The sequence below is a fragment of the Cavia porcellus genome, unplaced genomic scaffold (assembly GCF_034190915.1).
Source record: "Cavia porcellus strain 051 isolate PalLab524CR breed Dunkin Hartley unplaced genomic scaffold, mCavPor4.1 scaffold_1, whole genome shotgun sequence".
NCBI lineage: Eukaryota > Metazoa > Chordata > Mammalia > Rodentia > Caviidae > Cavia > Cavia porcellus.
In genome coordinates, this window is record NW_026947484.1 from 201,302,776 (window position 1) to 201,329,077 (window position 26,302).

General features: G+C 42.4%; 1 protein-coding gene across 18 annotated transcripts in view; it reads left to right on the forward strand.

The window, feature by feature from the left end:
- Positions 1-26,302, forward strand: part of Ralgps1 (Ral GEF with PH domain and SH3 binding motif 1) — a 266,014-nt gene that overhangs the window by 104,286 nt on the left and 135,426 nt on the right. For all 18 annotated transcript variants that reach the window (XM_063227834.1, XM_063227863.1, XM_063227922.1 and 15 more), the window contains 2 exons: positions 12,126-12,215; positions 14,979-15,071. In XM_063227834.1, coding sequence (XP_063083904.1) covers positions 12,126-12,215; positions 14,979-15,071 — 183 coding nt within the window. The remainder of the gene's footprint in view (positions 1-12,125; positions 12,216-14,978; positions 15,072-26,302) is intronic.

Sequence of the window (26,302 nt, forward strand, 5' to 3'; positions counted from 1 at the left end):
ACAACAGGTAAAGAGCAAAGAGACCTGCCCCAGGGAATCAAGAGAAGATGAGGCTACAGACTTGAAGCTACAGCCCAAGGCTGGGGTATATGTGTGTGGTGTCGAGCAGTCCCTGATAATCAAGAAAAAGAGATGACAGAAGTGGTGGGGTTAAGAGTTGCTGCTGCTGAAGCACTCGGGGCATGAGGTCAGGGTCCTTTCCAGTGATGTCAGGGTCACCTGAGGAAGAGGTAGAATTTGATGTGGAGAGAAAGACAGTGACCCAAGTCCAAATCTGTTACCACCTTTATACGTTTGTCTTTTCAAATGTCATAGGAAGAAAACAAGAACCATACACCTGTAGCTTTTTCAGACTGGCTTGCCCATTTTGAGTATGCATTTATGATTCATCTCTGTGTAAGACTGGATACCTTATTCCATTTTTGTAAAAGGTGAATATTATTCCATTGTATGGATTTGCCATTATTGGTCTATCCACTGGTTTATCCATTCATTTACTGGAGGACATCTTGGTTACTTCCATTGTTTGATAACTATGAATAAAGCTTCTGTAAGGCAGGTGCTGTGGGACATGCCTGTAAACCCAGGGAAACCCTGGGAAGTTGAGGCAGAAGGATTGCAAGTTCAAGCATCTAAGCAATTTAGCAAGACCCCGCTTCAAAATAAAAAGGGCTGGGAACATAGCTCAGTGTAGAGGCCCTGAGCACATGAAGCTCTGTGTATACATGTAAGTTTTTAAATTATGTGAGTAAATACCTTGGGGTATAATTGCTGGATCACATCTGTCTCACTTTTTGTTTCTACCAGGATTGAATGAAAGTTTGTGTTGCTCTAGATTCCTACCAGTAATTGGTATTGTTGGCTTTTCTGGGTTATAGACATTCTCATAGGTGTAAGTAACATTCCTTTGCTTTGCCTTCTATCTGGCCATTCATGGGACAGTTATGTCTCATCCTCAGTGCCCCACATGGGATGGTAGTGTAGGGGTGGGTGTGGAGGTGGGGATGTCACACAGGACTAGAAGGTGTCACAGTGCTGGGTGAGCAGTGGGGAGTAGGGGGGAAGATTCAGGTGAAGGATGTAGATATGAGAAGACTGGGGGAAGAAATTCCAGTCTTCAAGTAACTGAAGCGAAGGCTGATTAAACATAACTGACGGGGCGTCATCTGTAAGCATAGGAGCCAAGGAGTGATGTGCAGAGGCACTTGGCTTCTCCTGCCCAGGGAGTGGGTAGTTTCCTGCCCATGGAGGCTCAGAGAAAGGCCAGAGTAAGGCTTCGTCGCAAAGACTCCAGTGGTGGAGGCGGGGAGAGGATGGGGCCTCTAACATCCCTTCTAATTCTTGGATTCTAAGAAAACCATGAATGGGCTTAGTAGATTTCTCATAAGAATAGATAATATTCTTATACTTGGATTAGTCTCATTTTTCTCCTTGGCTTTATGCTTTGTTTTTCTTTATAGTTAACTGAATAAAATTTTTGCCTGTATAGTAATCTGATTTATTCATTTATAATTCTGTGACATTTCACAAGGGATACTTAGTCCCCAGTAGAAACAATGATAGTGATAATAGTTTATGTATTAAAAGCTTGTTAGCACCAAGACCAGGTGGGATATGTTTCAAGGACACATGACTTGTTCAACAGCTGAAAATTAATGTAAGTCACTGTATTAATAGGCTAAAGAAAAATTTGTATCATTCTGTCAACTGACCTGCAAAAACATTTGACAAAATCCAACATTCATTCATAATAAAAACCAAAGAAACAAGTAAATACAATCATCAGTAAATCCAGAACAGAGAAAAACAACTCAATAGAAAACATTTACAAAAATCTTTCAGCCAAGGTTGTTCTTGGTGGTGAGACACTAGATGCTTTCTTCCAAAGACTAGGAACAAAGTAGAGATCTGTTCTTCCCTGTTCTAGTCAGCATTGTTCCAGATCCCTGGCTAGTTCAATAAATCAAGAAACAAATGAAGAACGAAAACTGCTTTTATTTGTAGGTGACATGACTGGCAGTGTGGAAAATTAAAAAAAAAAACCTTTAAGAAAAACTCTTCTGAAGCAGGGCATGGTAATGCACGCCTGTAATCCCAGCCCTTGGGAGACTGAGGCAAGAGGATCATTGTAAGTTCAAGACCAGCCTGGGCTACAAAGTGAGCTCAAGGCCAGCCTGAACTGCACAGTGAGACCCTGTTTCAAAAAAGATGAAATAAATAAATAAGCTTTCTGGAACTAAAGTAAGTATAGTAAGGTAGCAGATATAAAAGTCAGCTGGGGGTATAGCTCAGAGTCATAAGTACCTGCCCGGCAAGCACAAGGTGCTGAGTTCAATTCCCAGTACCAAAAATAAATAAACAAACAACTAAATAAATGTCATCTGGGTATAGTGGTGCACACCCATAATCCTAGCACTCAAGAGCCTGAGGCAGGAGTTCTCTATGAGTTCAAAACCAGCCTCACCTACATAGTGAGTTCAGAGTTTCTCTGAACTGCATAGTGAGGCCCTATTTCAAAAAATAAAAGTGGCACCATATAAAAGTAAATTTCTTTCCTTTATATTGGCAATGAAAAATTGAAATTTGAAAATTTTTATTTTAAAGAGAAAAACAGAAAAATAAAAAAGCAGTCAAAGAAACAACAACAACAAAAGCTAAATGATGACAGCAACAAAAAAACAACAGTGATACAGGATTTCAAAATAACGACTATTTGTAATAGAACCAAAAACAAAATAAAACTTAGTTTTTTACCCAAAAAAATATATACAGGTTTATATGTGGAAAGTTATAAAATACTGATGAAAGAAACCAAAATAAATCTAACTTATTGAGGATAAATTACATATTTATGGATTAAAAGACTTAGTTTTATGACAGTATTCTCAATTTCCGTATTCTTCTCAATTTAATCTCTAGATTTAATGTAATTACCACTAGAAGCCTACAAAACTGTTTTATAAGTGACACAAACTTATTCTAAAGGTTATAAGGAAAAGTTGAAATAATCAGTGCAATTTGAAAAAGAAGGAAGTTAAAGGTCTCTACTATATTAGAAAAGAATAGAGACCTAGGTTAATGGATCAGAATATAGATCCTAGAAATAGTCCCACATAAATATAGTCAGCTGATCTTTCATAAAGATGTGTATGCGGGGCTGGATGTTTAGCTCAGCGGCATAAACGCCTGCCTTGCAAGCAGGCAGTCGTGAGTTCGATCCCTGGTACCGATAAAAATGAAAAAGACAAAAAAAAAAAAAAAAAGATGTGTATGGGTCAGCTTTCATTACTGGGGTAAAATACACAACACCTGCAATTTAAGGAGGAGGAGTCTACTTGTGGCTCACCATTTCAGATTTACCATTCTTGGCTGGCTCCAAGGCAGAAACATCATGGTGGATGTATAGTGAAGGCAAGTTGCTCAATTCAGGGTATCTGGAAAGCAAAGAGCAGGGGAAGAGCCCCAAAGGAAGGGCCCAGAAGTCAGATAGAGTCCCCAAAGTCATGCCCCACAGCCTGCTTCTTCCAGCTAGGTCCCATCTCCTCATAGCCATTCAACTACTGACTACTTATCCATCAGTGGGTCACTAGTGGACGAGGTTCCTGCCTTGAAACCCAGCTGCCTCTCCAAATTGACAGTCAGGGTTAGTTGGCACAAAGTGTAAAGAAAGTCAATGGAGAAAGGATGATCTTTTCAATAAATGGTGCTGGAACAGCTGCAACTCTGTGTGTGTGTGCACGCTTGTATATGTTTGTGCATGTATCTGCCTGTCTGTCTGAAAAAGTTATCCTAGACATACACCTTAAACTTTCATAAGAATTAACTTAAAGTGAATCATAGGCCTAAACATGAAAGATTAAACTACAAAACTTTTAGGGGAAAAACCCTATATGACCTTGAGACTGATGATGAATTATTATATATTAAAAGCAATCCATGAAAGAACAAACTGATATTAGGACTTTATTAAAAGTGAAATCCCCCCCACACTTTTAAAAAGACATAGTTAAGAGTATTAAAAGTCAAATCACAGACTGGGAGAAAATATTGCAAAACATGTATCTGATGAAGGATTTATATTTCAAATACATCAGTAAAATTCAATGAGAAAACAGCCCATAAAATAATGGTCAAAAGATCTCAACAGATTCTTCATTAGAGAAGATATACAGATGGGAAATAACCATATGAAAGATGCTCACTTGTGGACTTCCAGGAGAGCATGGCAGATAGATAGCAGCAGCTTCAGAGGTTTTCTGAGAAACCGCACTTAAAATCCAGGAATGGTGCCGGGCAAGAAGTCCTAAGCAAGGGGAGATATACTCTGCCGACCCAGGAACGAACTAAACTAAGAGAAACCAACTGGAAACGCAATCCTGGTGATATAACAGGAACAGATAAGGTCTCAGCGCAGAAGCTGGGGTCCGCGCCACTGGAAGCCGCGATTTGAATTTTCTGCAGCCACTGCTGCGTCCCAATCAGCACAGCAAGGAGAGAGGTGCGAAAGCTCTGAGAGTGGGAAGTGGTGAATGGAGTTGAGAGCGGGACTGGCCAGGAGCCCTGCATCGACCTGTGGTGAGTGAGTGGATTGGGGACGCTTCCATAGAGTAGGAGGCTTCAGCAAAGGACATACTGGGACTGGGTAGACTAGCCAGAACAGGGCGCTGCAGTGACTTCAGTCACATATTCCCCTCTCAAGCGGGATTGGTGGGGAGTACCTGGCTTGGGTGACGCCTCTGACTAAGACCCAGTGAGCTAGCCCAAACCAGGTCCCAGTGCCTGGAGGTGCACCCTAGTAGTGAAGCCTTCGGTAGGTTGACCTGGAGGGGTGGGCCCAGCATAGGCTGCCCAGGTCTGTGTCTCCGTAGTACACTGCAGTGGGCGGGAACTAGCCGGTGCAATTCAAACAAACTGTAACCAACAAAGAAAGAAACTGGGCCTCCTATATACACTTGTGTAAAAGGAACAAAAAAATATGGGAAGAGGGAGCAACAAGAAAGGTTCCTCGGCCCCCAATCCTGAGAAACATGCAATATCAGACACAGCACCAATAGACATAAAGCGCTATCTCCAGAGCCTCATAGACAAGTTCAGGAATTAAGTTATTAACAACTTGAAGCAAGATATAAGTGGAATAGTTAGAGGAATGCTAAGCACCGCCCAAGAAAAAACAGATAGTGGAATGGAAGAACAGAAAAAAAGGGGAGAATTGTTTGATGGAGAAAATAGAGAAAACATAGAATACATGAAGCAGGTTCAAAGAGATTACCAGGAAACTAAAAACTCTATCGAAAACTGGCATAACAGCTTGAAAGAAACTAAGGATAGATTATCTGAACTGGAGGGCAGATTTGTAATATGGGAGCATGAAATGAAAAACTTCTTAAAAATAACAAAAAAACAAGCAGCAACTATACAAAGGCTAGAAGATGATAAGAGGATCTATAACTTAAGAATTAAGAACATAAAAAAAGAAGTAGGGACACAAACAAATGGACTACAAAAGCTATTCACAGAAATAATCTAAGAGAATTTCCCTAATTTAGCAAAAGGTAAAGATACTCAGATGTATGAGGCATACAGGACACCAGCCACCTACAACCCAAACAGAGCTACACCCAGGCATATAATAATCAAAATTCCAGAAATCCAATATAAGAACAGAATATTAAAAGCCGTCAGAGACAAGAAACAGATCACTTACAAGGGAATCAGAATTACAGCAGACTTCTCGGCACAAACCATCAAATCACGAAGAGCATGGGGGGAAATAATTCAAGCTTTGAAAGATAATAACCTCCAGCCAAGATTGGTATATCCTGCACAACTGTCCCTAGAAATTGATGGAAAAACAAGGTGCTTTCAGGATAAAGAGGAACTAGGGGAATTTGCAAACACCAATTCAACTCTACAGAGAATACTGCAGGTTATTCTAAAAAAGGAAAATACCAAGATTCCAGAAACAGTGGCAGAGTGGCCACAATGAATGGAGCAGAAAGCAAAATGAAGAAGACAAACGGACAACAAACGACAGAAAAAGAGCTCAACAGAAATGAGGCAGAGAAGATTGGATGGTAGGAACAGCTATTTTGGAGAAAACAAGACATCATAATAGCTAGTACTGATTTAGTATCATCTTGTTTGAAGTTCCATCAAACTTGTATTCTTCTGCCTCCATCAGTCTTAAAAGGTTGTATCTTACTGGATTTTATTATATATGATAATAGAAGCAAAAACTTTTATAGACAAGGAGATTATACAGAAACCATTGTTCATTTTCGGTTAATTGGTTTTAAATACCCTGTAATAATGTCATTCTCTTGAATGGTTTTATAGTGTCTTGATATGTTTGGTGCTACCGTATATGAAGTTATACTCAAAGATTTCAAGGAAAGAGACACTATGGTAACTATTTTTATGTCAGGATATCTTGTGGTGAAACATGATTTTGCTTAAATGGTTATGTTTTGACTTGCGCGCTGTTCTGTTGTTATGCCCTCTCTTATCTTAATCCCCCCTTTTAAAAAATTATTTACTTTTTTATTTTTATCTTTTTAATTAAGGGAAAAATAAATAAAAAATAGCAGGATACATTATAGTAACCTACTTTGATTTCCTGTTAATTTGATTTGAAATCCTGTGTTGCCCTCACCATCTTGTTTTGACTGATTTTCCTCTATTCTGCTTTGCTTGATAGTACCAAGTTCGAAAGTATAGGTATAACTGTGAAGACAATAAGAATCATTATGACGCCCATTCCAATTGACTATTATTTTCTTTTAAAATCCTGTAATGTCTCCAATGCTTTGGTTTTATTCTTTACTGTTTAGTTCAATTTTATTATAACTGCCAATTCTTCTTAAAATAGCAAGAGGCAGTGTGGTAACCATTGTTGATTACCTTATATTTTGTTTTTACATTATCTATTATGTCCATCCTTTTGATTTGACTGACTCTGTTCTGATATGTCGCATTTGGTTTTACTCTCTTCAAAAAAATAATAAAAACTGTGGGAGTAATAAAACCCAAAATGTGTAATTGTCATTCTACAAAAAAAAAAAAAAAAGAAAAGCAAGTGCTCTAAAGGTTATAACTGCATATATGTTCAAGTGTATAAGATAGATAACCATATTACTGAGTGTTTTTTTTGATCATTGAACAAAACTGTTTGCACTCTCACTGTTTGAAAGTCCACTTTATATGCTTTAATTTTGTAACTTGAACAACTATTTCTAAGATGAGAATATGTAATCTATTAACTAGTGATTTCTTACTGTTTATTTTTTAAATTTTGTATTACTTGTAAAAAAAAAAAAAGATGCTCACTTATACCAGGAACATGCAAAACACCACCCACCTATTAGAATGTCTAAAACAGAGGAACGCTAACAATGCTAATTGTTGGCAATGATTTGGAGCAATACAAACTTTCATTCTTTGATTGTTGGTGGGGGCACAGAATGGAACAGACAGGATCCAATATTTTTCCAGATTTGAACACTTATACACACATGTTAACACGTAAATGTTTATGGCAGTTTTATTCATAAGTATCAAAAATAGAAGGACTGAGATGTCTTTCAGTAGGTTAATGAATAAACCAATTATGGTAGATTCATGCAATGTAATAGTATCCATCTAAAAATGAGTTTAACAAGTTTATAGGTGAATCTTAAAAGCATATAGTAAGTGAAAAAAGCTGATGCAAAAGTCTACCTGTGGAAGATTCTTTTTTCGGTACCTGAAATTGAACTCACCACCTCGTGCTTTCCAGCCAGGCACTTATGCCGCTGAGCTAAATCCCCAGCCTAGGGATTTTCCTCCTCTGACATTCTGGAAAAGGTAAATCTATAGGGAAAACAGTGGTTTTCAGGGATTCTGGCAGGGGAAGAGGTTGACTAGGTGATGCATGGGAGATTTTTTTATTTGAGACAGTGACAGTATTCTGGTATTCTGCAAGATAATATAATGATGGGTAGAGACATGATGTATTTGTGCACACCTGCAAAACTTTACAGTACCAAGAGAAAACCTTAGTGTATGCAGACTAAGAAAAATTCATCGTAAAGACTGAGAGGCGCTCTCAAAAGAAAGCTAATTGTGTTGTATGTAAAATTATACAATTGTTAAATGTATGAAACAACTTCCCTGAAGAGGGTGAGGTGGAAACTTACTAAATAATTTCAAAAAAAAAAAAAAAAAACTAGAGCCTGTAAGGTGAAAATAGATGGGGCTACACACAAGCACTGTGTTCTTCTGATAAAGCTGTTTCCCAGGAGGATGAATAACAGTTCTGACATGCTTATGCTGGAGCCGAGCAGTTGAGGATATGGATGGCAGATGGTGAAAGCTGGTTTCTGTCTGGTGAAATGGGAAATTAGACAAGCAAGGTTAGAATGATCCATACTGGAACAAATTGGAACAGGAGATAGCAGCTTGTTATAGTTAGCGTAATGATCACAGTGAAAAATATTTATAGATACATAGGTTAGTTTTATCCCTCTCTCCTCCCGCTCCTCTGTCTCTGTCTGTCTCTGTCTCTATCTCTGTCTCTATTTCTGTCTCTATCTCTGTCTTTTTCTCTGTCTCTCAGTCAGCAGACTAGTAACAGTGATACTCCAAGAGCAACAAGCATGCTTAGCACCTGTTGGATGCACATCTTGGATTCTAGGGTTGGGGTAAGAAATGCCATGAGATGAGCATGTAGCATATTGTAGTGCCAGAAAGGAAGTGCTCACACTGACCAACCAGAACAGTGCTGGGAATGTCAGAGGGCTGCAGGGCCCCCTAAAAGAGCTTGCAGTCAAGGCCAAAGTAGGAACTATTTGACAACAAGACAACATAGGACTGGATTATAATCCAAAATACAATATAAATATCCATGGGTTCATATTGATATAAAATAAATGGAGAATAGATAAATGTGCCAGGCAGAAGACTTTCAAATAATTTATGTAGATACTTAAGAAGGTAGAGCAAAATGCTGGCTGTTACAGTGTGGGCTAAGCATGTGACTTCCTTATAGTGTATGAGGCAGTATTACAATATATGTAACTAGTTTCCTATTGACGGGCGTTTTTCCTATTTTTCACTTTCATAAGCAGTTTTCTGAGTCCTTATACATATGTTTCCATAATTCTGGCCTTTTATAAGGTAAATATTTTATCAAAAATATACCTTAAGTATCTTGAAACATATATTCACATTTTTCTTCAAAATGTTTGTATTGTTTTATTCCCACAAGCAGTATCCAAGAGTCTTCATATCTCTACACTTGATACAAATTATGGTTCACAAAATACGTATCCTTTAGTATGCAGCAAGCTTTTATCAAACAGTACAAAGAACAGAGATGTTCCAATGGGAAGATGGATGGAGACCCGAGCAGACAATTGCAAGGCGAACACTGCAAGTGACAAGTGGCCTATAAATATTTGAAACAGGATATGTTAACTGAGAAAAAAAGAGCAAAACAAAAAATGATTTGGTGATCATGAAAGAAATGCAAAATGGAAGCCGTGAGATACTGTTCTACCCATTGATAAATCAGAAAGGAATTTTAATAACTAGTGTAGGTCTATGTCTAAAAACGCAGATCTGCTTAAACTTGTTGATGGATAAACATCTTCTGGAGGGCAAGTTCTTTACATATACTTTTGAAGAAAGGTACACACACTTTTGTTCACTCTATCTTCTGGGATTTGTCCTAAACCTTAGTAAAAAGTGTACAAAGTTATGTGAGTAAAGATGTCCACCACAGCTTTAGTAATCACAGCAGAACAGTTATAAAAGCCTATCCAACAACAGGGCTGCTTCCATCACAGTGACACACTTCTGTGATGAAATCCCTAAAAGCTGAAAAACTTTTGAAGAATACTTACTAAAAAGACTATTTGAGATATGATTAATACAGACCAGTTTAATTTTAAAAACAGCCATATAGTCTGTATACAGGGTAAAAAGCCTGGAAGATTGCATACCACACTGTTTACCACAGTGGTGTACATGAGACCAAGATTACAAATGATTTTTGGTTTTTGTTCTTATTTCTGTTTCCTTGTTTTCCATGATAAGTTTCTGTAAAGTGTCCTGGTCAGGGAAGAGAATAAAGATGTGTCAAACTCCTTATCCTGTCTGTTTCATCTGCCCCTTCTCTACATCTCCTTCATTATGGCCCACCTGGCCTTGCAGGTCTGTTTGAGACCATGTATCTATGGTGTGACCCTGCCTGGCAGGAAGTCTTGCTTGCATTCCCCTAGGAAGTCCTTGGACCCCCTCCTAGAGTAGCATCTTAGTCCCTTCTCACTTTGCCCTATACCCTCTAGTCTGGTCATTCTCTCCTCCAGCTGCATCTGCCCTCCATCATCGTCTGCTCATGTCACTCCTACAGCCCTGGCAGCTTCAGCCATCCTGGATCCGGCGTATACGGTCACAGCACGGTCCTGCCCTACTGGGTCAGGTCTTCCCATCTTTCGGGGCCACCCTCTTCTGTCACTGCTCTTCTGTCACGTGAACTCCAGTTTATGCTTTGAATTTATGGCCCTGATCACAGCTGCCTTCCAATAGAGGTTTCCAGAGGGTTCTGCCTTCTCCACTTCTCACCTCTGTCTTAGGCATCATCTGGAACCTGCACCCAAGGGCACCTCATGCAACTCTTTTGCATCAAATTGTGCTCTCTGAGATGCCTGTGCATGCTGTGGACTGCAGAGCCAGACTCAACTCTGCCACCTTCCATAATTATGCCAGAAAGTTTTATGAGGTTTTGGCACACATTAATGCATTCAATTATGTATAAAAGTGTCACACATAAGATCATATAGCATTAAAAAGTACACATACTAAAATGTAGGATTGACAGCTTACTGCTTGGTTTCCAGAAAAGCTTTCTTCCATAACTAGCTAGTAAACATTTGAGTCTGAACTTATTTGACAATTCTTTGAAATAAATGATTCTATGGAAACCCAGGCATGTCCTAGAGGCAATCACAGATAATTCCACTGAAAAGACATTTTAGTAATACTCCTGCTCAATAGTAGAGGTAAATTATTGGTTTCTTTTTCCTTGTTTTCTCTTTGAAAAAGTGACAGTATTTCAGTTACAAGAACATATCAATTACAAAGCAACATGAACTTGCTTTGTTGACTCTGGGCTGTCTTTTTCTGCTTTTGTATATTTTTCCTGTGTAAGCCTGCCCTCCCCTGCAGGCCCCCGTACTTTGGCCTGCCCTCCACCATCTTCGCAGCCCTGTCACAACACGCGGGCATTTGCTTTTCACATAAAACCGTTGTGATGGCAGTGAGACATAAGCATGAAGAGATAACTATTTCCCAGCATTTCTTGGCCAAGCCTTTCCTGTCTTTCCTTGAGGTGCCGTGAGTCAGCCCTACAGGGACAGATGACTTTCTTGTTCCTATTAACAGAGCCAGGGGCTCAGGGCTGTTGATGTACAAGAGAGGTCAAGCGTGAGGGAGCTTCTGACCCAGAGCTACCGACATTCCCTTTTGGCACACGCTGTCTCCAGAAAAACATGCCTCAAATCTGCTTTGCTGTACAGAAGTTTGAAAGACACTTTTTGTATAATTTATTATTGAATAAAGGCAAACCACTCTTAGATAATTAAACTTCCTGCAATCGCGCACAGATTGGTAATCCCTGTTTGTCCAGAGCCCAGCTGGGGATATGGACCTCATGGGTGCTCCTTCAGTCTGAACATCCCTGTGACAGTTCGTCCATCTGCCTGGCCATCCTCCTGTCATCCATACTGTCTCCCCGGCTTGGTCCTTCTGAGTGGGAGTCCAGGCCGATTCTTTACACAGTGTCCTGCAGCACTTTCAGAGACACCCATGTGCCACAGAGGCCCAGTGCTCCCTGTGTGACCATGAAATGCTATTGCCTATCAGCACTGTGTATTCTGAAGCAGATACTATAATCAGGAGGCTCATCCAGCATGGGAGCCACAGGGAACTCTTGGCCTCTTGGCTTCAGACCACACCAGGCCACACTCTCATGGTTTCCTAGACCCTTGGAAATCCCTCAGCGGTGGGTGGGGGTGGGAGGGGCCCATCATTTAACAGCTTCTCTGGTGAATGCCTGTATGTGGACATGTGTGTATTTAACTCTGCAGGTCAGTTTTTGGGTTGTACGAGAGATTCTAACAGCACAGACTTTAAAAATAAGGGCAGAAATCCTGAGCCATTTTGTGAAAATAGCCAAGGTAAGCGGTTTTATTATTTTGCCTTCCTTTCCCCTTTCTTCCCTTTCTTTTTTCTTTTTTTTTTTTTTTTTTTTTTTGTCTCAAAAATGGGTTTCTTTTGTACTTGGGAGGCACTTTGGTCTGGGTCTGCTGTTGAGGATTCAGATGGGGTATGGGCTATGGCCCCTCCCCAGGCAGAGCCAGCGCCCAGCTGCACACAGCCTGATGGTCTGCGTGTGCTCTCGCAGCAGTATCCCCCCCCCCACAGTTTGGATGCCTATTTTAGCTCTGGCACTTGTGATCTCATCACAGCCTGCATATTTGTGTCCCTGTCAGCAGAGTCCACCCCATCCCATCCTGAGCTAAGGCCTCAGGACTCCCTACCCCTTCCTCCTGCCCCCTGGCCTAATAGAGTCCATCTGTCCTTGCTGCTTCTTGGACCCACCTTTCCCATCCCCTCTGTCCTCATCTCTTCCAGTTCAGGCCAGGCCAGCCCATAGCTTCCTGGATCACTCATGTCAGGCATCTCCTGCTCCCACTAGACCTGCTAGACTCTGCAGCAAGGTTGCACTGCCTGGTTCCCTGCTTGCTTCATGTGTGCATGTATTGTTTTCCAACCCAGAGCCTTGGAAAGCAGCCCTGGGCTGAGACGCTTCAGAACCCCACTGCTTTACTAATGTGACTGCATTTGGTGCCACAGAGTTTTGTCCCAGTGGTAGAGACAAAGGGGAGGCCTAGAGAGAACCATCCATGTAGCCCACAGCTACCTGTGCAGGGTGGGAATTAAAGCCATGCCTCTGCTGCCCTCCCAGGAGGTTAAAAGCAGCCCTCTATAAACATGGTAGAAACAGTGGTTATGGTTGTGTCCCTCATGTTCTCATGGGGTACTTGAAGCTGGTGCTGGGCTTATTGACAGTTACTGCTGTGGGGTCAGTTTGATGCTAGGCCAAAAGAGAAGGTAGGATGTGGTTCTGGTGCTCCACAGCTTGCAGTTTGGAAACAAGTTTATGGCTCTCACCCAAGGAGTCCTAATGATCCCTCCTTCATTCCCGCCTTTTTCCTACTGTAAATGTTATGCTGGCCCTGTGCTCTGGGCATATCTCAGGAAGAGCCCCTTGCCTTCTCTGGCCTTGGTTTTCCTACCCATCAATAAAATAGAAGGCAGCTGGCAAGGTGTGCACACCTGTAATCCTAGAACTCGGGAGGCTGAGGCAGGAGGCTCATGAGTTCAAGCCCAACCTGGGAAACTTAGTGAGGCCTGGTCTCAAAACTGGAAGAAAATCAGAATGGGTGGGATGTAGCAAAGGTCCTGAGTTCAGTCCTTCATGTGTCCATACACTAACATACACAAAAGGAAGGAGTGGGCCAGTCTTCCTGAGGCCTTTCAGCTCTAAAATGAAATTCTGTGACAGGCACCGCACCTCAGACACTAGAATGAAATTTAGCTTACTTAGACAATCTGTTCTTACACATAGGAAGCAATTAGAGATTGTTACAAGATGCATGAAAATACGCATTAACTTGTGTGGTCAGGCTGCAATTTCTGAGCAGGAACAGAGCTATGAGGGCCCATCATTTCTGGCTTTTCACTTGTTTGTTCATTTTAACTACTGTGTGCTGGGGACAGTACTAGGTATCAGGGACATGGTGGTAGCTGAAACTTCATCCCTGCTCTCAGGGGACACAAGGTCCAGGGTGATAGGCAAGTAAAAAGCCAGTACAGTCCCAACTGCAAAGGGCACACACAGACTGTGGAAACCCAGAAGCGAGTCCGTGACCTTTGTGGATTTAGAACATTGTCGGGAAGAATATATTAGAGGAAGTGACATCTAAACCTAGCCTGAGGCCAGGGGTAGGAGAGAGGGCGACTCATTTTCCAGCCAGAGAAGATTGCGGCTGGTTTCCCACTGAGCACTCACCCTGGCCCCGGCACTGGTCCAGACTGCACTCACTGTTTGGTGAAGTGTCGGTGCTGTGGTTACCTTCTTCATTTTTAATTGTGAGGATGCCCAGGCTCAAAAGGGCCAGGTAACTTGCTGAAGGAAGCTTAAGTAGTGTGCTGAATTTGGAGCAGGGCCTTGGTTTCCATGCAGCCTGCTCTCTAACCCAGGCTTCTCTGTCTCCCAAGGAGGGGAGGTGGGACAGGGGACCCAGTCCTGTTAGCAAGTTTCCCTTAGCACCAAACCGAGGACATTTTTCTGCACTTACTCTCTTCTGTGTCTCATTCTGTTGCCATTCCTGGTAAGGAGCTTGTCTGACACTGAATTGACTCCAAATGTTCCCACTAATTTGGGGAATGGTTCTAAGGAACATGGTCAAAGGGGAGGCTGGGGTCTTGCCGTGCCAGATGAGAGGGATCACACAGATTGACAACATCTTCCCTGCCTCCTCCTGCTTGGGTATTAGGGTGATCACAGTAGAACCTCCTGATGCTGTTCTCACAGCGAGGGTCTTAGCTTTCAGAAGCCTGTTGAGACAAGATTCAGATGCATCTTAAAAAGGAACAGAAAGGGATTATCAGATCTTATCCCCAGCCACGTTTCTGTCCAGCAACCAGACAAGACAGTTGTGCAAGTCCTTTACATGCACATTCACCTTTTGACAGTTTTTAAGAAAAAGAACATATGGTTCCTATGAACTGCCTAGAACTATATTTTCTTCATGAGATATTTTTAAGTGTAATTGAGTTTCATAAATATGACCACATTTGGTAACACTTGAGCATGTTTTTGTTCTATTGTTTATAGCAGCAAAATAATGTATTCCATATCTTTTCTTTTCCAGAAACTTCTAGAACTCAATAACCTTCATTCTCTCATGTCTGTGGTGTCAGCATTACAAAGTGCTCCCATCTTCAGGCTGACAAAAACCTGGGCTGTAAGTTAATCTCCCGAAGTCTGTCCCTCAGATTTTATTGCTGTTTTGTTTAAGCACTGGGCTTTCTCCAACTGTCTGTGCTCTGCTTAGGATGGAGTTACCTCAAGTTAATGAAACGTTCCCTGGGCTTCCTCCTGACTTTAGTGACTCCAGCCCCGTCAAGGGCTAGTGAGTTCAAGGGGGTAGTGAGGGAGGCAATGTGGCTAGCTCTGGAAGCCCCTCGAGGGGATCTTCTGAACCCCACAACGTCATCTGTCACCACAGATGGGTCAGTGAATGACTTCTGCCCTCTGCTTGGCCGGTGTTTGTCTCTGGCAGCTTCCAAACTGCCCTTGGGAAGATCTCTGGGCTGACAGTTTGCAGCTGCCCTGGGTCACTGGCCATATAGCTCCGAGTTTCTCTGGAGAAATCTGTGACACTCATGTAGGAAAAAATTATTTCTTTCTTTATTTTTTCCTGAAACCATGGATAATTTCAACTCAGAGGTGGAGTCTGATAGTTATATAATTGAGTCTGAAGGAAAATTTTTCTGCTGTAAAAGTACTTTAAAAATATCTCAGACCTCTTTATTCTCCTTAGTTTGGCTCTATGCCTGACACGGGGAAAGTAATTGCTATTTCCATACCTCATTAGCATTCACCTCCTGGCCTGCCCCGGCCAGGTCTTTCACAGCCACACAGCCCAGGTCTTTCAAGAACTGTTTATGTCCCAGAGCTGATGGAAATTGTATGGAATTGTCAGATGTGCCTGTACGACTCATTTCCGACCTTCTTTCTTGCCAGTCTATCGAGCTGGGCTGTTTCCTGCTTGGCTGGTTTAGGGTCCTTTAAAATATTTAAGGATTATGATGTAGGTGATCAGAAACGAGCCTTGTTTCTTTACAGTGCCCAGGAAGAGTGGGGGAAGAGGCATTAGCCTGGATTTCGAAACCTAGGTTTGCATACAGGCACCATTCAGAGCGGGGCTTCTATGGGACTTGGTTTCCATCTCTACTGGGGAGGCTGTTTTAGACTCGCAGGTTTTCATCAGTTCTAACCTAGGTGTCTTAGGGGCCACCAAGGACTGAGGGAGCAAAGAAAGGGGGCCATGCAAGCGGCCTAGAAGCTGTTTCGAGAGGAACCCTGTTCATGTCCATCTTGTGTACTGGATTCTGGGCAAACTGCAGCTGAACAATGGCTTTGGAGATAAAAGTGAGTTTGGAAGCCTCTGGTCTCTGCAGTTGCTGCCAGCCCGATGATTCCAAGTTCATCTGAGCAGTGCAGCTTTTTTTTAAAAGTTGCTTAGAGATTCTTTTTCAAATGAATTTTCCATTATTTAGTTGCCGCTGTTGTTTCTTGGACTGCTAGGAGCTCTATGAGGAGCTAGAGGACTAAGTTTTGAGTCATCTCATCTGCACAGACCTTACTGTTAGCAATCCTGTAACTCCTAGGGACCCCTGAAAGCTGCACAGTCCATGAGGGTGAGTGTGGGAGGGATTAATCAGCGCAAGCAGCTAGGGCTGTCTAAAGGCCCTGTATAGGAGACATGAACTGCCCAGGGACACACAGGGCCCACGGGTGAAGATGTGGATGGTGTTTTCCAAAGGGAAAACACTGGAACAGCACCAGGTCACAGCAGTACTACCACGACTGTTTGACATAATGAGCCCTGTTTAAGGTGGCTGAGTCTTCACTGCTGTTGGTGGAACTTGACTGCAAGGGAAAAACCTCCTGTAGCGCTTCAGGGAACTGGAATAGAACACCCACTCAGGATCTGATGGAAGGCATAGGCCCCTCTCCAGTTCCCGCCAGGCCCTGTGGCTCAGCATTCTCCCTTTTGGATTCGCCAGAATAAAAACACGCAGCCTTCTGCTCCAAATGCTTCATGTATGTTAGCTTGTTCAGGCCCTACAGCCCTCCACAGAGGCAGATCCTGTGTTATTCAGAGATGAGGAAAGAGAGGCACAGGGAGGTAAAGTGATCTCTGCAGGGCCCCACAGCTAAGAGGCAGAGCTGGGATTTACCCAAGCAGCCTAGCTGTAGAGTTTCTGAACACCCATACCATACTGATCTGAACAAGATTTCAATTCCAGCCTACCACCAGCCACTCAAAACAATAGCAGCGACATTTTTATTTTTAATAAAAATTCTTTCACTCACATATCAAAGTGCTGCATTAGGGACTTCGAAGATGCTAACAGTGGACTCTTGGTGCCTTCTAGGCCTTCAGGCCCATCTTGGCTGGGGCTATTGGCCAGCACCTGACTGTTACAGGGCAGCAGAGGGAAAAGTTAGAGGACAGCCTCGGGGGGGGGGGGGATATGTGGCCAGTGAGCCAGAGAACTGTAGCCAGACCTCTCCTTTGTGTCTTAGTCCAAGTCGTGGCTTTTGTTACTGTCCATTTTCTGCCATCTCTGCCACCTTAGGGACATTAAACTGAGGGGGGTGACCTTGGAGATGCCAAGGCACTGGGGTTACATGTCGCCAAAGATCAGGGGCTCAGAGCAACAACACATCCTAGTTATTAGATTTATTTATTTATTTATTTATTTATTTATTTATTTGAGACAAGGTCTCGCTATGTAATTTAGGGTTGCCTTGAACTGATACTATGTAGCCCAGGCTGGCCTCAAACTCATGGTGATCCTCCTTTCCCAGCCTCCTCAGCACTGGAACTGCAGGCATGTGCCACCAAGTCCAGCCCCTGTTCTTTATTCTGAGAAACCTCTATATTGTCTCATAAGGGTGGGAACTGGACTGCGCCCCTGGTTACAAGGGCCATTCATTTGAGCAGAAAGTGGGAAGATGCAGCACTCTAGGGCATAAGAATGGCAGAGGAGGAAGGGATGTGTCAGGTCTGTAGTGTGCATGAGGGGTTGATTCTTGGTGAACCCACCACTGTTGTGTTTCAGTTCAGATGCCCCCGTCATCCACTTGTCTTGTTAATCCAAGAACAGCACTTCACACCAAGCATTTGGAAAATAAGGGGATAAAATTCATTTTCCTCATCATGCAGTGGCCCCAGTGGAAGGGACTGTCTGTGCTTGGGCACTGGCAGGTGGACGCTCATCTGTGTGCTGGGCTGTTTATAGCTGCCTCCCCTTTGACCACGTGCCTTTGTGGTATCTGATTTTTATTTGTATCCTTTGTGCCCACTCGGCGTAGATCTATTGCTTGAGCTGTACATTTTTTGTTTTGAATTTCAACCTTCTAATTTCTGGTAATGAGATTAGCCATAGAATCATTGCCAAAAAGCTGTTTCTTGTCCCTTGAATGAGACTGGTGAGAATTTGTGGGCTCACAGAGCAGGGAGGAGCACAAGACACTCAAGGGACCCAAAAAGGCCAGTGCCTTTACAGTCCTTGTTTACAAAGGAGGAAACGGAAGTTCCAGGAGACAGAGTAACCTCTTGGTCCAAGATTCCAGAGCTGGTAACTAGCAACACAACCCTGATGGACTCCCTGGCCTGCTGGGCCACTGTGTGAATGGCTTGTAATGGTAGCCACCTGTGACAGCAGGCTGGGCATAAGTGGGGACAAACAGGCACATACCTATTTGGGAAATGGGGCTAGAGAGCTGAGGCTGAGAGCTAAGGTTGGCACAGAGCCTGGCTGGCTGCCTGGGTGCCACACTGAACCTCTGGATATTTAAGAAACCTGGAAAGAAGGGTTACAAGTGTGGGAGGAGACCAGCCGCTTAGCTGCACCTTGGGCCAGTTGGTCATTGGCTAGGACAGGGCAGGCCACCTATTCATGGCTGGCCTCGGCATGCTAGTACTGGGTTGGCTGGGAAGGACAGAGGTGGACACTGAGCACAGACCTGTACACACTAGGACCTTTATAAATCCTAGCTAGACACTCAAATAGAGTCATGGCTGACCCAGAAAAACTCAGCCAGGGAATGATTTATTGCAGCACTGGGGCTGCTTTGGAATATGGGCTGCCTGAAAGCCATGAATGCAAATCAAGAAGTGATACTGGCCAGTTCTGATTTCCTGAGTATACATCACCTTATTGGCTTGTTTTTTGTTTTTTTGGTACTGGGGATCAAACTCACGATCTTGTGCTTGCCAGGGAGGTGCTTATACCCCAGCCCACCTTTTTGCTCTTTATTCATTCATTCTTATTCAAATATTATCAGTTGCCTCTTCTGTGTCAGGCATGGAGGCTGTAGCTGAGGCCATGCTCATGGGCTTCCATGTTATTGAGGGATGTAGGCATTGTTCAGGGAGGACACACGCCTCACCCAGCTGGCACAGGAAGATATCAGTAGATGGCGATGACTGGTGAGGTAATGAACCAATACCTATGAGACAGGAGTTAGACAGGAGGGTGTGATGGAAAAGGACTGGGTGTTGGCTTTGACTTGAGTGCTCAGGGGAGGCCTCTGTGAGATGAGGCCCTTTACAAGGCCTGAATGACAAGAAAGCAGCAGCGTGCTAAAATAAGGGGATGAGTAATCCAGGCTGAGAGGGACCTACAGCAGGAGTGAACTTACTGTAGTCAAAGCACCTGTAGGTCGGCATGGCGTGGCCTTTGTGGACCAGGAGACTCGTGTAGGGCTCATAGCCTGGAGGAGTCAGATTCTAGCCTGAGTTCTCTGTGTTGTCAAACAGGAGACAGACATGAGCTCATACACAGTGCTTTTCTGGTTTTTGTGCTTTCAACACTGCTGCTATTTTGTGAGTAACAAACCGGGAGGAGGTGGGAACCAAGAATGGAAACCAAGAGGAGTTAGGAGCTGAGGACAGAATCCAAGAAGAAGGTGATCTTGGCTAGGGTGGGGATGGAAGTGGCCACCACAGAAGTAGACTGATGTGGGTGTGTGATGAAAAGAATTGCTGGCTTCCATAGAAGGTACCATGGATGGATACTGAGGAGCAAAAAGAAGAGAAAAGTGATTCCTAGGTTTGGGTGGGAGCAGTTGGGAAGTTGCTGAAACCTCTTCTCTGACACAGTCTCCCAAGAAGCAGTTCCTATGCCTGAGCAGCCGGGGCCAGGGAATTGCTACCACATGGGTGAGTTCTCCATTACGGTAATCATGGTCGCAGCCCTCACATGCTGCACACACATGCCACATACACATGCACATGTTTGCGTCACATGCACACGGGCTCTGCTTGCTCTGTGCACATGCCCAGAGTGATTCACTCTTTCCTACTGAATTGGTCCATAGAGTTTGACTCATTTGCAGAACCAAAGTGAAAATTGAAGTTCTTGGCGTGGAGGTCAAGTCTGCTGGGTAGTGGCCTGGAAGGGGATCGTCCTGGGAGCAGGGCTCTCATTTCAGGCATCATTGCACATCACTGTTCAGGGGATGGCAGTTTCCACTAAGAGAATTGAGGCCACTTGGAAAATCTCCTACACAGTCAGAGTGTGGCATTCTTGCAGTTTTGCTCTGAGAGTCTTTTGTCCAGGAAATGGCTGTGCTCCTCAGGTATGATGCAGCCTCTCAGTGATGTGGTTGAGAACCTCTCTGACGTGGTTGAGAAGACAGTAGGAGGTCTGGGCTTGTTTTCAGGCTTCTCTGGGAATTGGCCGGGAGAGACATGAGCCTGGTGTGAGGACAAGGAAGTGGAAGGCTGAGGAAGCCAACACTGGCAGCCTCCAGTCACTCCGTGCCGTCATTCATCAGGCCTCACCTGAAACTGCTGCTCAGGAGTTCCTCATCATCTGCTCTTATCTCACTCCAATTGCCTCCATACTGCCATAACATTAGGCAGTGTTATCACCCTATTCTTGAGAAATCCTTCTCCTCTTGGGCTCCTTCTCTTCCTGCTATTCTGACAGTAGCTCCTACTAACATTTGTGCCCATGGCTATAGAGATTCTGCAAGGCCCTGCCTCAGTCCTCACCTGCTCTGCTCCATTTCTCATTGCTTGGTGAGCTCATCAGCTTAGGGAGCACAGCTGTCACTGCCACAGCCAGGAGGCTCTTAAACTTTCTGGGGTGAGGACTGTGAAGAGCAGCAAGAAGGTGAAGAGATGAAGACAAGATGCAGAAACGGATCAGGTAGAGTTATTTCTCCTATTAGTGAGAAGAACTGCTCAACAACTGCAGTGCATCTATTTATACACTCGGCAGGTTGATGTCAGGTGAAACCCCTTTGCCTAGCAACTAGCTCTCCTCTCATGCCCTGTGTCAGGGCTGGAACACCTGTTTGCCTTGGGTACTTCATAACCTCATTGCTTTCCTCAGGTACTCTAAGCTCTGGGCTCCACACAGTGGAAGATCTTCAGCTCAGCTGCTCCGTACCCTCTGGTGGCTCATTCTGTGGGGTAACCCTGAGCTCCAAAGGCCTAGAGCCATGCTTCAGGACCTGGACCTTTTGCCTGCATGCCTTTGGTAACTCATACCTGGCCTGCCTGAAATCAAGCTCTGGATTCCAGATTGAGCTTTGGGCTTGCAGGCAGCATAGTTGACAGATCTCATGAGAAATAAGGACTTTGTTTCCTATCTCTTGCTCCTGTGCAGGCATACACTACTAAACAATATGCAACCAAATTAAAAAACAACAATAACAACAAAAACCAACAACCAAAGCTGCCAAAAAGTCCGGAAGGAGGAATGACCACTGCTAAAAATAAATGAGACTCAAGTTAGAGCAGTGAGTTGGGTGAAGAGGAGCAGTATGTACCGGCCTTCTCAGGGTGTGGGGCCTCATTTCAGACCTACACCCTGGGGCTGGAATTAAGTCAGAGCGCCATTAAATGTTGCCCCACCGGAACTCAGTGTAGCTGGGGAGAGAAGTGTGTCATTCCACTGGGGGTGAGAAATTGTCATCCTAGCCTGTTCATCATGTGGCCATGGTGTCTTTAGTACACAGGACTGCAGTGGTGTAGATCCCGCCCAGGCTGCGTGGAAGAGATGAGGATGAGAGCACGGAGATGAGAGTGTGGGCTCGTGACTCACATCCCACAGTCAGTGGTGAGCCACCCTCTCCTAATGAGGATTAGGTGAGCAGTTACATGAAAACCATTTAGAGCTACACATAGCACATGGTAAGGATGAGGTCGGTGTTAGCTGCTGTTATTGTCACTATTATTATTTTCAGGGTTTTTTTGACCGTTCTTAAATGGTGGCAGAGACCACCATCCTTGTAAGAAAAGCCTTTTTGTTTATGATCTTAGCTGTCTTCATCTTCCAGCAGTTTTCTTTGCTTCTGGCCTAACTCTGCAGTTCACCTTCACACCACTCCTGGGTGATTGCCCCAAAACATGCCTCTGGAGGTTTCACTCACACCCCTGCCCCTGCCCTGTTAGGTCAAAGGGCCGTTGGCTCACTGCTCTTGCAGGTGGTGCGCTCCAGTATAACTATGTTGATACCACTCTTTGTTATTACTCTTCCATTTGGGATTTATTTCATCACCTCTAGTTTTATGTAGTGATTGTTTTAGTAGTCAACTTTTAATCACCATTTGGATTTGTATCCTATTTCAGTGGTGCCTTTGAGAAAAGGGAGAATAATGAGTTGGATGAGAGACGTTGATAGACACTAATGGGTGATTTTGAGGGACACATATCTGGGGAGGTGGTGCTTGGTGACAGGTCACAGGCACCAAGTGTCTTACCTAACACCAAGAACATAAACAAGGCATTTGGCAATGGCAGCAGACACAAAAATATTTCATAGCTACTTCATTCCTCCTTCCTGATCCTAAAACACAAACCATAAACCTTTCAGATGTGGATAGCAGAGCATCTGCCACCATCAGCAGCGTAGCCATTCAGATCCCCAAGTCATATGTGCAGGAGACGCAAGAGCTGGCCAGAGGAATTTCCTGTTAAAACATGGCCACAATCAACTCATTCTTCCCCATTTGATTAGTATGCACTGTTCATGCTTCTTGGCTTGTGATTGGCACCCTGTTTGCAAGTGGAGCTAAAGTATCTGGAAAAATGGAATAAGCAATTAAAATGGTGGCCACATGACCTGCCATGATACAGCCAAATCAATACCAAACTTTGCCAAGAAGCCAGCTTCCATCCCTCCCCTGCCTTTCCAGTCTCATCCAAAGCAACACTGCTACATTGTAGCCAAGCTCCTGTTCCCATGGACATCTCTACCTGCTCCTACCTCCAGCCATTACTTAAGCCTTCTGTGGCCTCTGGCACCTCTTCAGCTCCATCTGTGCTTGTTGAAAGCCTACAAAACACTACCAAGCTGAAGGAGTAAATAAGAGCCACGATGTACAATATATATTATAAAATGGGAAGAAGCCTCAAAAGCAAAGAGAAACTGGGATGGGGGGTGGAGGATGGAGAAAAGAAGGAAAGGAAAAGCAAAAAGAAAGGTTTGTGCTAAAATTGTTTGGACAATTAAATGCCTATATCTTGTACTCTGAGTGACTAATTTACAGATAACAATATACAATGTATTAACCATTGTTCCCTTCCTACTATCTTGTATTCAATTTTTTTCCTTTAAAAGAAAATAAAAATTAAATTTAAAAATGGCTACCAGGACTCCCTCCTGAAAAGCCTCCTTCTCGTAATAGTTTGTTCTCTCCTGCTTTTAAGTTAGCCATTTTCAGTGCCCACCCATGTTAAGCAAATGAAATGCACATTTGCCTCTGATCCCAAGCAAACTCACACTGACCCTGGACCCCAGAGAAGCCCTTGGTAAATGTATATTAGAAGACCAACCTCAGCCTCCCAGCTTGACTCTTGGGTCTTCATAATAATGTTTCTTGGGATTGCCATGGTCAAAGTTTTTAAAAATTACTGGAAATACATGATGAAAATTATCCATGATATAACTTGTATATGTGTGTATATGTGCTTGTGATTGGATACACACATATATGTATGTATGTGTATGTATATGTATATATGTATATACATACACATATGTGTGTGTTACTATTAATAGATGATTTTTTAGAAGAGGTAAAATTCATGACTTATGAAAATACAAAACAAATATTTCTCAAATGTTTTAACTCATTAATTAAAGAACCAAGAAGAGATTGCAACAGTATTGAAAGAGAATCCAGAGTGCTACACTTTTATACCCAAGTAAATGATAAAACAAATTTTAAATGGGTGCAAAATTAGTTACTATTCTCTATGTGATAAGCAATGATAATCCATGAATCAAAATTTCTTTTCTGCAGACAGGAATTATTGACTACATTTTTTGCAAGTTAATTTCTTTCTGTACATGATTTTTTATTTTTAAAACTTACTTTATTAGTACATGTGTTTATTACTTTATTAGTACATAATGTTTAATGTTTACATTCCTTGTGGGAAGTTAATACATGTACCTGACATCTTTATTTTTTTGTCCCCACTCCCATACCTTGATCCCCTTTTCTCTTTCTTTTTTCCTTTCTTTCTTCCTTTTTCTTTGTACATGTTTACTGTATATAATGTTTATAACTCTTACGTGGAGCTGTTATATATGCATAACACATCCCATTTCCTCTTTTTCAAATCTGTTATACCTTATCTCCCTCCACCCTCCCTCCCTATTTCCTTTTTCTTTTATTTTTCACTCTGGGTTTCTCATGTAAGATAAGCCATGTGACATTTAAGCTTGTGGATCTGATTTATTTCACTTGATGTTAGATCTCAAAGGGCACCCATTTTCCTGCAAATGACCCAAATTTTTCTTTATGGCAGAGTAATTCTTCATTGTGTGTAAATACCACATTTCCTTTATCCATTAATTTGTTGATGAACATATAGGCCACTTCAGAGATTTATTATGAAATGTGTGTTCTAAACTTGGGTATGCATGTATCACTATAATGTAATTGTACAAGATTTTAAATAGTCTTAGACAAACATAAACAACCAAGACATTATTAAATTTCAAAATTGCAGTTTTTCCTTATGTTACATATGATGCTCTTGCATCTAATATTTTACATTAAGTATGTGACTGTAATTTTTGTTTTTCAGAAACTGATATTATATATCCAAAAAGGTAAAAAAATTACTTATAAAAATGCTCCCATTTCATTCTTTGTGAATTCCATACTTAGCTTGCTGAATTCATTGGTCCACTGATTATCAACAGTACTAAAAATTCTTTCCATACCAACAGTAGACATTGGAATCAAAATACAGTTTTGAGCCAGTGTTAACTTATTTGGAACTACAAGCTTTTTGTTGGAAAATGCTTCCACGTATCAAGGAATGTTATTCTCTCCCAGCAAAGGGACAAGATACCAATGTCCTCGTAAAGTGAATTTGGAGAAATTTTTGTTTTCCCTCCAGGGAAATAATGTCCAAATTTGAACTACTTTACCAGAAAAGAGTGTTATTGAGGCTTGTTTTGTGAATAGGCAAATGACAGATGCCACATAGAAGACTCTCAGAGCATAAGGGAAATTTCTAAAAGCGGTCACCTTCTTTGCTGTTTCACCAAGACTTGTGATCTTCCTGGCTTTTGACCTTACAGTTTATGAGCCTCATCTATCCATTGGCATACATACCAGACACCATGAAAATGATTTAAGACCAGTATGTAGGGACTCTGTTTTAACTTTGTTTAGTTCACTTTGTATATGGCTAGGAGTCCTTTTCTCAGTCTTAATCTTACCTATTTTGCTTTTTTCTCTTTTTGGGTAGTTTTTTTCTGTTTTATAATAATTATTATTATTATTACTATTATTAATATTTTGTCTTTTTGAGACAGGGTCTTGCTCTGCAGTTCAGGCTGGCCTTGAACTCACTTTCTGCTTTCATCCTGAGGCTTCCCATGCACTCTATAAAATGTAAAGAATGCTTAGTTCACATGAGGTTTATAATTTGTGGTTCCACTCATAATAAATGTTTAAAATGTGTAATAAATACTGATGTTTTCTGAATAAACATATTCTACATTTTAAAAAACTAAATTTAAAAAATATTTTTATTAATATAATACATGCACATGAATTTTAGAAATCACTAAGTACTAAAAGGCTTAGTGAAGGCACTGACACTCTGTGCTGTCTGTCCACACCCCCTTCACTCTCCAGCAGCAGCTACTTCCAGTTGTGTAGTGGTTTCTTCTGGTAGTTTCTGCTGCGTGCCCCCTTACGTGCTTCTGGTAAATTTCTTGGTACACCTGCCTTGGACAGTGTGTGGTAACTTCTTCATGTGGTAGACACTGGTTTTAATTTCCATAAACATTTGCATTTGTTATGAAATAATACTTTGGTTATTTCATTTTATTTGATATTCTTCTCTTTTAATAAAATCTCACCTATTTATCACATATACATACAAGCTTAAAAGTGTTTTTTGTTACATATACCTTC